Here is a 13,061-nt window from a genome sequence, read left to right on the forward strand (position 1 = left end):
GAGTGATCCCACTGGCTCAAACTGTCAGCCTGTGTTAGCACTGCTACATCACTAACTGGATCTTGGAAGCCAGAGACTCAGCACTCAGCCTCCTGGATTAAGCACTACAGAATAATTTGACTGAACAGTTCCAAATATTGATTGTTTCTGCAGGAGAACACTGCTGTGTACAGGCAGAGCTTTATAAAAATCAATGTGGCAAATTTCAGCTAAAAGTACAAATGCCTGGAAAGTTCTGCAAGTTGTTTAAACCACTGCCCATCAGGAACCCAGCAGTCTATGTACAAACCAACTCAGTCCAGGTAACTCCTAAGTGTATCTTTGGTATAAATACTGCTCAATTCCTTGAGCTGCCTTGCAAGGCAAGTCCACAAGCCTCAAGAAATCTTTATATGACCGCAGTTCCTAAGCAGTGACAGACACCTAACCCTTACAGCGTGCAACTCCCTCACACTTATCACAGAGCTTTTTATTTTTTTCAGGTGAGGGAGGAGGAAGCAAACACACAGGTACCTGAGCTACCTAACACACACTATGGATGTGAAGTTAGTCCTGTGTCATTTTACTCATGAGGAATAACAAATAATGATGACTACACACGCCGTAACCTTGTAGTAGTTAACTCAAGAAGAAGTAAAGAGACAGTATGGTACAGCCTCAAAAGTACGACTATCTGAAAAAAAAAGCCTCATACAGGATCAATTAACTTTTAAGACTAAATGTAAAAGCTTTAAGAACACTCTAACCAGGGATATATATATGTACATTATATAACAATCTTTCAAAACATGTTGACAGATGCTTTTTTTCCTTTGATATTAATATTATAAAAAACCACAAGGGCTCTGCAATTCATAGGATCCATGTTTAAACACAATGCTAGGGGTTTCACACTCAATTAGGAGAATCCCCTTTTCCTCATCATCCTTATCTGCTGCTGCATTAACAATATCTTAGCAATATTCTGCTGTGTATTTCCACAAGTAACTAGAGTATTTGTCAACCCAATATGGTTTCCTTGTTCAAATGAACCAAGTGTAAAAGTAAATGTATATCAAAACCTGAAATTATTCAAACCCATGCATTCTTCAAACTTGCATGACTAATATTGGTAATATTTCCTTTTAGCTCTGACACACTGTTTTCATGGCAACTAGATAGTGCTGAAGAGACAAAATATTTAGAAACTAAAAAAATTTTAAAAAAAATCTTTAAAGTATGTGCTTGTACCAAATACCTGTTAAGTCACTGCTTCAGACTAACTCTTAATCAGATCCTTGTATTACAGTGTTGTGCTCAGCAGCTTCCAGAGAGATAAACTAAAAGAAAGAGAGCTTAGAGGTCTACCCTTTGGAAAGCCAGATAAATTTCTGAATGTCAAGTGAAATACTGAGCAATATTCAAATACTTCTTTTAAAAAGCTGAAAAGTAATTCAGCCTTTTCTTCTGCTTGCCTATGTTTTGCAAGCCTGAAACAAAGTTTAGAATAAAAATATTACAGAGGCAGTCCACCAATGTCTTAACAGAACTACCAACAAATGAATGTGGCTGACTTTTGATGCACAAGTTGGGAAGTAAGTTTCCACCCCATCATTGTGCTGCACATATAATAAGAATTAGGTTAAAAATTGTTTTATAAGGAATAATGCTTAGCTAAACTGTACTTTACAAAACAAGTACTGACCATTTGTTACTAATAAAAGAAAATATCCAAGTGCTCTTTTGGCAATCAAGATCCCAGTAGGACCAACTGTAACTAGTGCAGTGAATGTTACATTTGTATCTCTTAGTTTCTACTTGTGATTTACAAAGTTTCAGTTGTGTAGAATTTCCTTTCAATTAAGCTCATGAACTGTTGCAAATACCCATTTCCAAGGAGTCCCTCCTTTGTTAAGGGGATGAGATGACTGCCCTTGTCAGATACTGGACTATACCAAGCATTATTGGAAGATCACCAGGCATCTGGGCTACAAACAGAAACTCCATACACCACAATCTAAAACCCCCCTGTTATTTTGTAAGTCCTAATGACAAATAAAACCACAAACCAAATCTAAAACAGATTTACTTTTTTGACAAAGATAATGCAATCTAGTAAACAGATATAATAAAATAAGCAATATCCTTTTAAGATGTTACTTCATAAGCACACAACTCTGAATTTTACTCCAAACCTGGGACTATTAACATGCAATTTTATCATAACTACAAGATGATAGAGACCCTCACAAATGACACAGTTGCAGAAGATGGCACAATCTTGCAATGGCTTCTATTTACCTCTCTTTAAATAATACTAAGCCCAGTGATGAACATGATTATGAGTTTTAAAGACTGTACTTACAAAACAGAGCTTTTTAAGGGATAACTTACAGGGTTATCAGTAGATTCATCAGCCAACTGTAAACCAAAGTAATCTCTCTCTGTCAAATCAAGATGCTTGAAGACTACGTCCAACAGAACTTGGCCCTGATCGTGTTTCTGCATAGAAAAAAAATACAGACCTTTTCTTTAATCAATAAATATATATAACTGGACACACAGATTTCAGGCAGGTAGAGCACACAGAAATTCTTTCAGATGTGCTCTAGCAGCACTTTTTAAAATATCACAAAATGTATCCCAGCAGCACTATTTTTAAATGAGCTTCATCTCTTTTTGAAACATATGTAAGGAAATCATTTTTCTCCTCTGTCATTTTCTGACAGTAAGAACTTCTCACTTCTCAGCTAGCTACATGATTATTTCTGAAAGCCTTTCATTAGCTGAATTTGATATTTAAAAGGAGAACATGAAAGGAAAAAAAAAGGTCAGGAATTAATAAAAAACTCAGTGCAAACAAGAATCTTGTTTGGGTCACTGAATTCAAATGTACAGGTCTACACGAAATCTCCTTCCTGATCTGAAAATCTATTCCTGACTTTAAATGAACCAGCATATGGAAAATGTTCCCAAAGTTTAATGGCAGGGACAGCTGAAACAGCCAAATATCTAACCAAGAAATATGATTTACATATATTCTAAGATAGCACTTCACTCTAAATGAATTAATTCGAAATAACTGAGTAGCAGTGACACTTCTTTTCAGAGTCAAGTGAACAAACTTGATTTCTACTACAGGGACAAATGTTACCCACAAAACAATATAAGAAGAATCTGTAGTTGTTAGTTCCTAGCAATTTTTTGCCTAACCTGGAAATACTGCCAACATACTAACTGAAACTCTGAGTGTGTCATTATGACAGAACTCGATAAATACATTTGGTGAAATCTGAAGGGAGTTTCCCAAAGAAGTTAAAAGTGTCATAGCGTCTTGAAATACAAAAGACAAGCAAAATTCTGCAAGAACTGTCAAACAAGAAGAAATGTGAAAGAGATGATTGATACATTTTCCACCCAGATTTTCTACTTTTCTGTCACCAAGCAGAGAAGCTTCTAATAATCTTCTAGGTGCCAGGTATTATTGCAGCTACAGTGGATTTTATACATCTTGCCTTGTTTACTGTAGGCAGTAAGGATAATTTTGGAGTTTTAGAACAAAAACCCTGCTGTTCTACTCCCAAAGGACCCTGCTTTGCATAGAGATTACATAACAGTTTACCTTTATAGCTGTTGAAATGGAAGTATGCAGCTACAAGATCAAGATAAGGTTGCAAGAATTCCATTAATATCCATACGAGAGAAAAATCTACAAACCTACCTTCAGACATCAGTTAACATCTAAGAGCATCCTATCAAAATTAACTTTTTTTGTTCAGATGAAATGACACTGAATTCAACTGAAGTTTAATGAACTGTTAGAGGCAGTTATTTGAGCCTAAAAACTCCAAGAAGCATGATAATTTATTTCATAATAATAAAAAAGCAGAGAATAATTATCCACAAATTATGTTTGAAATTAATCTCATGAGGACAATCATACCCATAACTCTGCATATATCTTTAAGTTGAAATTACATAAGGGATCTATTCCAGGTGCCATATAAATTTGGCTAAATTGAAGTGACCTAAGAATTCCTGTATTTAATTTTTTTTTAATGTTTTTAATGTTACAGAAAAAATGTCTTACGAAATGTAGGAGCACCATTGTTAAGAAGTCCACCATTGAAAAATTTACTTTATAAATTACTAAAAACAAGCAAAGAGAAAAAAACAGACGCTAACACAATAAATGTACAACAGCAAAATGCATAAGGCATTTTTTATATACAATCTAAATATAATCACTTTAATTTTTACTAAATTAGGCGTTTCTGTTATAGTTTGAAATAAACCAATAATCAGTACCATTTTTAAAGCAAATAAAGCTAATTTTAAAATTACATAGCAACACTAATTGTCTCTTGGCATTTTTCCCACGTAGCTTTAAATAAGAACACAAACTAAGAACTTATAACAGTAACTACCAGAAAATGGGAGATGTCTGGAACCTAAGTTTAGCCTTGCAATTACCACAGCTGACATCTTACTTCCTCTAACAGTATGCAGATACCATCTCTGTAGCTTTTTTCCAATCTAATCCTGCCAATGTATACTGTTTCTTAAAAACCTGAACAAATGTTTCCTAATGAAAAAGCTTAGAACTGGCTGATCAGTTTGAATTAAGAAACGCAGAACATCATTCCACAACCACAAGGAAGGTATTTTTCCTTCAATTGAGCAGCAAATTTGGTAAGAGAAGACAGGTTTCAACATGAAGCATTTGTTTGGATCACAATGTTTTACTTAGTGCAAAATAAAGATAAGCATCTAGCAAAACCAGACCTTAGCTTAACCCATCTCTGATATTTATGTAATGATGTTGCAGCTTGCCAAAGCAGGTGAAGGTCACAAGTCTGCTTGTTGAGAAAGATCCAAATACTTGTAATAGTACATAACATTGAATAGCTGCTCAAAAATATAAAAAGTATGAAAGCAAGTTTAAATATTTGATTTTTTTAATAAAAAAGCAAACCAAATAAATGTAGATGAGCATAATAAGAAACTTGGTTTGTTGCTACAGATTCAAGTTAAACATTACTTCCTCATAAAACAAGTAATAATGAAAATACGTATGAAAAATGGGAACTAAGACAAAAGCACAGGAGTTAGATACAAAAATATCAATTTTTTTCTGAATTGAAGAATTAGAGGGTTATATGCACTTACTAGTCATTGCTGGAGGCAGAATGTCTCACAAATTTTGGCCTCGTAGGACAAATTTGACATAGATACTAGACATCAATACATTAACTGCATTTTATGAACTATTTATCATCTAGTATCACTAGATATATACAGATTAATTTTTAATTGCAAGATGACTGTTACTTGTTCAAAAACACCATGTGTGAAAATGTAGGCAGACACCTGCAGGTTTACACATTACACAGGTCTGATGCCTGCTTACCAACTCTCACCCTCTTCTCAGTCCCCATTACTGACACTCTGATTTTGCTGCTGCCAAGAGAACTGGCTGCACCCACAGCAAACCCCACAAGACATTGCTGCCATGTCAGCCCCAAAAAAATATGATTTCTGATGCCAGAGGAAGGGGATGACAGGTTCTGGGCTTTCCTGGAGAAGGTCACAGCTCTGCTGCTCACACATTTGTGGGAGGCTGTGCTGCTCCTTCACTACTGGCAACACAAACCCTTTCCCTCACACCTCCCCACAATGCCTGGGTTGATGCTCCAGGAGATACATTCCCCAACACTGCTCAACTGTCTCCAACTGATGCCTTTTTTTTTTTTTTTTTTTTTTGTCAAAGGAGAAAGGGCAAGTATCAAAGTAATGCTGAAGATTAAATTACTAAAAACTACTAAAAACATCTAAAATTACAGAGGGGCAATATGGGGGTTTTTGTTTGGTTTATTCTTTTCTTGTTTGCTTTGACTTATTTTACAGTTTTTACATTTTGCTTCTATCAGAGTGTAAATTCATTAAGTTTGAAGTTCTGGGATAGTAAAGGCTCCAAATTGAAACATTTGTCCATGACCATTAGCCTTTCTCACAGAACAACCCACCCCATCTACCTTGACAAACTGGCTTTCAGGGAACATAAGTAAGCCAGCCTGCATGGAAAAGATGCAATTTTAGGTATTTAAACAAGTAATTAAAACAAATTAAAGTAATTTGATCTTGAAGAAACAGTTTTACGGTAATGCAAATCACCCTGATGATGTTGTTAACTCACATCAGCCTTCTTTCTTTCAGCTACATGTTCTACTGAAATCTGCTTTTCAGGATGGAAAGAAGATTTCTTCATTCGGTAAGCAGAGCATTTTAGAGAAAGGGTTTGTACTTCTCAAACACAGACACAGGTTAATTCCAACTGATTCTTCTGCCTGGAACCAATGCAGCCTTTCTCTGGCTACAATCCATGGGGATTACCTGGTTTGATTTGTTACGCTCTCTACAAGGTAAGGCTTAGCACAAAGATGCCTTTTTTTCAGATCAATGGAAAGGGCTGGTTGAATTGTGAATTTAGAACATCACATAAATTATCAAGAGACATTGTCTGTGATCAGCACTTTGCTGTTCAAGAAGAAATAGCATTTGAGTACATTTTTATTAACACACCACTGCGTCCTCCAGATGATTTTTACAATCATTAGCATGCAGTATACCTATAGCAATCACCAGGAGAAAAAAAAAGGTGCTAATTTATTTGATGTTATCTTTGTTCTTCCTATTTTGAAAACAAGTCCATAAATATTTATGGCTAAGTATAGTGTCAACCACAATAAAGTAAACCAAAGCTATAAAACCTGAGAACCTGTATAGCATGTAGGTTACACTTGCTACAAATGAATACTTTATTACTCCCTATTTGTGAAAAAACAGATTGAGGCTAAGACATGAGATCAAGATGTTCAGCACCAAGGAACTTTTTATTCCCTAGACTCAGTTTTAATAGACAAACTTGCAGGCTGATCTGTAGAAGCAGTAAAGCACGATCCATGCAAGTAAAATATTTAGTACACTAGGGAGGTGGTAAGAACATATTACATAATTTTTTTGGGGGAGAGACAGAACAGACATTTGAGGATTTATAGCTGGTGATTCTGCTTTTCTGAGAGGCACCAGTATCCTCTAAAAATGTACAGCTTTTGAATACCTCAATCAGAAAGAAACACATCTCCCATACCTACTGCCCAACCATTATTCCTTATTCTTCCCTATTTTTGCTTTCTTCATAAGAAAAAACCACAAGACAGATACTTTAATGGAGAACTCATGCACCTGAAAGCAAAGATGACAACATTTACAATTTCTTATGCATTTCTAATGCTTTATATCCAACTACATTTTGCACATATTGCTTTTTTTAGACTGGGAAACTGTTACCAAGGATGAGAAGTTAAGAGGAAAAATTATTCCAGAAGGGAAAGGAGGCTTGATGCTAATAAATTAAAATCTTTAAAAATCTGTCCCTCAGTTCCATCATCCAAAATTCCCACACTTTACTACTCAGAAGTCTGGGAAAATTAAGTATTTTTTGAATTAATTACAAAAATGTCTCAAGAGAATATCCTACACCCTTCCATCTTGACTGACATATCTAAAACAAATAACCACCAGATCTGCCTCTGAATCTTAAGCCTCTGGATGCTGGATCCTTGCAAATTTTTGCCAGATAACAGACTTCTCTTGTGATCAGCACCCGCAGGCTCTAACCACTGATTACAGAACAGAAAAAGGCAATCCCTCCCACAAATCTTCCCTGAAACATTCAAATATATCAATATCCTTGCTGAACACTGAGTATCAGAATTCAGTAAAATTACTGAGCATTAGAACTTCTTCAGATAGTCAGAATTAGATTTGTCCACATAGATTTGACAATTCCTTCACTTTCTCCCTCACTTCCCATCTAAAGTCCCACAGCCTTATTTTATACTCCTACACTCCATTTGCTGAAGTTCAATTTCCTTCTGAAAAAATTTAATTACTATGCCACCTGTTAACTTTCACCATCACATTATTCTACCTTTCCCTATAAGTCATCAATTCTATAGCTTTTAAAGTAAAAGCAGAGTTCTACTTCTACTACCACAGGAAAAGCTACAGCTTCTTTTCTGTTGGGTTCTGGTTCTTCTCACACACAGATGACTTTAAATGCTTTAATGTTTTCTTGTGAGGTCCTTTCCTATTTTTTATGGACTTTTTTTTTCCCTCAGGAAGCTAAAAGAAAGGGTTGCACTTATGTAACGTATACACAACATCATAAACATTTTTATTAGAAAATGGGATGAATAATCTATTTTAAATTCCAGGTTCATGTGTAAAAGTTGTTGATTTTTTCCATTAACAGTTCTCAGTATTCAGCAACTAGCTTTCCGTTTTCCTTCCTGTCATTAGTGTAGTAAAAGGTGGTGAGCTTAAGTGAGGGAAATCACAGAACAATAACATTATCTGAGGAAAGCAAAGAGCAGGGAGATACTCTAAGATGGCAGCTGTGACCAAGTATAACTATACAGGTGATGGAACACAGTCAGCTATACAGCTATGGGAAGAGTTCCCACTCCACCTCACTCGTGCTCAAAATACAAAAACCAGAATACAGCAGAACAAAAGCTGCATTCAACTCAATGGCAAAACTGTCCTCCATTTCCACTGGACAACTTTAATCCATGAAGAGAGTTACTAGAAATAAATTATGCTTCATATACTGGATTTTGAAATGAAGATGTGTTAGTATGACAGAGGATGCCAGAATGACTAAGTTCCCAGTAACTGTGCACACATGTACAAGCATGCCTGCCTGAACACAACTTCCCCTTTTATTCTCTACTTAACACTGTTTGAAAGTCAAACTTCAGCCATACAAATGCAGAAAAGGAAAGCAAGCTCGGGATATTGATCTGCAACAAGCCAGATATTGATTTGCAGTAAGACCATTACTTACATTAACTCTGAAAGCTTGTACAGTGTTATCCAGGAGAAGAACGTTGCAGACCACCTCCGTATGCTGCCTGTCTCGTGCCAGCTCAGATGCTCGGACATTGTAGGTTCTGCCAGCAGGCAATCGGAAACGTGCGGTCATTACTGTCCACACAGGGTCTGCAGGCAAAACCAACAGAACATTTAAAAAGAGCCAAAAAATGCAAGAATGTCTCGCTTCAAAGAAAGGTGAAAACACAGCAAGTCCATTACTTAAAAACTCCATTAAAGACAAAGGAAAAGTGAATACTAAATTCACAGTAGCCAATAAGAAAGCAATGCATTACATGTTACAACAAAACCTTATACCAAAATACTCAGTCCTTTACTTTCTGCCCATTGTCCACACCCTCCCTATTTTAAGGTTGTTTTGTGGGTTTGCTGTTTTCTCATTGGGTTTTTTGTTTATTTTTAAAGATTCACAACAGTATTTTCAATTCAAAAAGCATTGTAATTGCTAGGCACTATGGCTACTAGCTTCCTGATATTAGATGCAATGAAGTTACTAATTTCAGTGCAAAACAGCAAAAAATGCTTACATAAAAAGCTTTATGGAGAAAAAGAAAACAGCAAACAAACAAGACTTTGATGCATTATTCTGCAAGGCCTGTGCATTCACTGTAAAATCACAAAATATGAGAATGTACAGCGGTAACAAAAACATTAGCCTTGTTTCTTCCCCACCCCTTTTTTTTTTTTAAATTACAACATGAATAGTTTAATGTTTGCCAAACTACTGAATCTTCTGTCCGTGTCAATTTGATTGGATTTGCACATTTAGTTTGGGAGCACAAACAATTCTCATCCTCTCAGCAAGTAACCATGACCATCACAAGTGTACGCCCTGTGCTGAGAGCTGATAAATAAAATGCAAGAATTGACTTCCACTTTTCAAATCGAAGATTCTGGTGATTATCATCCAGCCCAGCAAAGTCCTTATGTGCCCATCTGAAGCTATCAGCTCTATCCAATGATACCAGCTACTTTCTCAAGTGCCTCACCGGATCAGGGCCTGTGATTCATTTAATTACACACTCAGCAAACTATTTCTACATCCTTTGACAAGGGCGTAAGCAAACAGAAAGTTTCATGACTTAAGTAAAATTAAAATACCCTAAGAGTAGCAAAAGAACACAGGTACATTCAAAACTGAATATAAAGTGATTTTCCTGACCTTGCATAAGATTAAGAAGCCTTCAAACACATCTACATATAAACTTCACATCTGTGGAGGGGTACGGGAGCATATGATGACAAAAAAAAAAAAAAAAGAAGGAGAATTTAGCAGAGGACAGCAAACATTCTAGCAGTGATTAGAGAGCTTGCATGGATCATAAGAGGTATCTATGCTCCAATATACATAAATGAAGAGGGAAGGGTAAGAAATGAAAGATCAATCCCTCCAAAATAGCTGGTAACTTAGATACATAGGCTCTCATGGGAAAGTGGAATACCAAGAACCAAGCTGGGACTTTGCAGTTCAATCCTCTTTCCACTGCCTGCAGAAAACCTCCTGAGCAACTGCCCTAAAAATCTCTGAGGTATTTTGCTTTTCTAGATCACACCTTCAGCTCTTTAAGTATGACCACACACCTGAGACACACAAAAATCTGCTTGATGATCATCCATCCTTGCAAAATGCTTGTTTTGACTTACTCAACATTTTCAGATTAAGTAGTACCTGCCTCCTCACCAGACAGATTTTTTATTTTGGCTACTCAGTCACTGGCTTCAGAACTGAAATGCTGTATTCATGTAGAACTACAGCAAGCTTATTTTTGTTTGGTAAACCAACATGACAAACTGAATGATACAGACACCAGATAAAGCCACCAGCTGTTAAATTTATAACTATGTCTTAATGACAAATTATGTCACAAACATATGAAAAATTGTGTCGCAAACATTAAAACTCTCAACCCTAAAAACAAAGTCCATCTGACAACTTTTCATGCAGTGGCTGCTTTTGCTATACCTTCTACAGATCTCAACAATTAAAAGCAGGAGAAAACCTTTAAACACCAAAGAGGAATTGTACCTCCATACCAGTGATCCCAGCCAACCATGTAACATTTCACAAACAGTGTTTTGCCACACAGACACAATCTACAAGCCTTACTAGTCATCATGGCATAAAGGTTGGCATTATCAGTGCAGCTACACAACTGACAGCTACAGCCAAAATTTTAGGATGGTATTTGCTGCTGAGCTGAAACTAAGAAGGTTTCAGGAAAGCACAGAATTTGATTAAAACCAGTTTCTCCATAGCCCAGAAACAACCCCTTGGCAGGTGTAATATACAAGGATTTGAAAAAGTAACAAACAAACTAAGAAACAGTGAGTGTAATCTTCAGAGTGCTTTCCCAACAATACAAACACTTGTGCACAAAGGACTGTTCAGCTTTCAAACTTAAGTACTGCAGTCCTCACAAATGCATTTGGTAGTGAGCTAGGAGAGTAACTCAACAAAGCATAGTTTTGCAGCAGAGGCGGAACAAAGAACTTGTTAAAAACTAGAAAACTATCTCAAAACCATCATATTTTAAGAGAAGAAAAAAGTGTCACCTTTTCTCCTCTTCTTTCCTCTATTTTTGTCATATTTGCTGATCAAGACAAGACCAGCAATACGTTTTTCTTCCTCATCACTGCCTTAAACTAGACAGAAAACCAGGTTTCAGAAACGGCAACAGATCCAAAAGAGTGAGCAAAGAGAAAATCATCCCTTAGTGACCCCCAAAATCCTTTATCGCTGTGAAACCATTCACTCTGTCCCTTCAATAGACCCAACCTGCAGATCTATCAAGGTTCTTGCTCTAACACAGATCATCTTTGCTCCAGCCAAACAAAAAATATTGCATAGTTACAGGCAATGACTGGATTTTTCTCAATGTACATAAATGAAATGATCAAATTCAAGAAAAAAGCACTGCATTATGTGTTTGCTACAGAAACAGGAGCAGCTATAATGGGCCAGAACAACAGTTCATGTAGCTTGCAGACTGGAAGGGCAATGCCTTCTCCACTCTCTTTAGGGAAGAAACAAACAAATAGGACACATGCACTTCTCCAGCTGTTCCAATCTGGAGTTTAGCATCTTCCCAGTGTGAAGTTCACAGTCCCACTGTGCTGGACATCACTCATTCATGAATGTTTTCTTCATAGACTTAAGAAACTACGTTTTGTACTTTCAGATTATGCAATGTTCTATGTCCCATATAAAATACACAGTAGTTGGAACCACCATCTCATAGCAGACAAGTTTCTTGCATGAAACTAAGAGGTTTTTGCAACTACAGGACACAGTTTTTCAAATATAATGACTCAAATCCTGAAATGCACCTACAAAATGGAAATAAACAGCCACAGAACAAATAGAGAGGAAGGTGACAAAAGACTGTCTTCTGCAAGCAACATTCCAAGTTAATCTTTTTCTATATGTCAGTAAAGAAACCATGGAAGAATGTAGGGAATATGTTAAAACACCCTCACCATCACATGCACTTTCAAAAATACTCCACCTTCTAAGACCTGCCAGGGTTATTACACGGAACTGCTTTGTGGCCAATCATGTGCACACAACCCATATTTAAACCTCTATCAGCACATGCACACTTAACAAAAGGGACGCGGTTGTTAAGCACAGATAGACCCTGCAATTACTGGTTTTAACGACACACTTGTTTTACAATGTAATTGGCCCCAAACTGTACCCAAATCATCTTTGCGACTTCTTTCTTTCAGAAATACATACACCAAGAACACAGATAGTATTATGTCTCCCAAACACATATTGACATTCTTGCTATATATTTTGAAAACTTAATAATAGTGAGATGGCTAGCTCTTGCTTATAAAGTTACAAATTACAGCTGATTTCCTAACAAATATTGATATATACAATGAGAAAATCTGATTGAAATTCAGCTACACTCATTGCATACTTCCGCAACAAAAATATTACAGCTAATGTTAGTATGGGACAGAGGACTGCTTTAAGCTCCAAAGTAAAATCTGCACCCCCAAAAGAAATAGGAGTAAAAACAAAAGAGACTTAACCAAAAAAACAGTTTGAGAATATGTGGCTTAAAGAGCAGGTTAACTTAAGCAAGGTACTATTGTGTGTGCATATCCATGTC

At 36.3% G+C, this 13,061-nt stretch overlaps 1 protein-coding gene across 2 annotated transcripts in view; it reads right to left on the reverse strand.

Moving 5' to 3' along the window:
- The window catches only part of PTPN4 (protein tyrosine phosphatase non-receptor type 4), a 108,866-nt gene that overhangs the window by 61,073 nt on the left and 34,732 nt on the right, over positions 1 to 13,061 (reverse strand). For both annotated transcript variants that reach the window (XR_014616323.1, XM_084209662.1), the window contains exons 2-3: positions 8,891 to 9,045; positions 2,374 to 2,481 (exon numbers count right to left, since the gene is read on the reverse strand). Coding sequence is in view for 1 of the 2 variants with exons in the window: in XM_084209662.1 (XP_084065788.1) it covers positions 2,374 to 2,481; positions 8,891 to 9,045 (263 nt within the window). In the remaining variant the exon portion in view is untranslated. The remainder of the gene's footprint in view (positions 1 to 2,373; positions 2,482 to 8,890; positions 9,046 to 13,061) is intronic.

The sequence above is a fragment of the Fringilla coelebs genome (genome assembly GCF_963513975.1).
Source record: "Fringilla coelebs genome assembly, chromosome: 7".
NCBI classification, from domain to species: domain Eukaryota; kingdom Metazoa; phylum Chordata; class Aves; order Passeriformes; family Fringillidae; genus Fringilla; species Fringilla coelebs.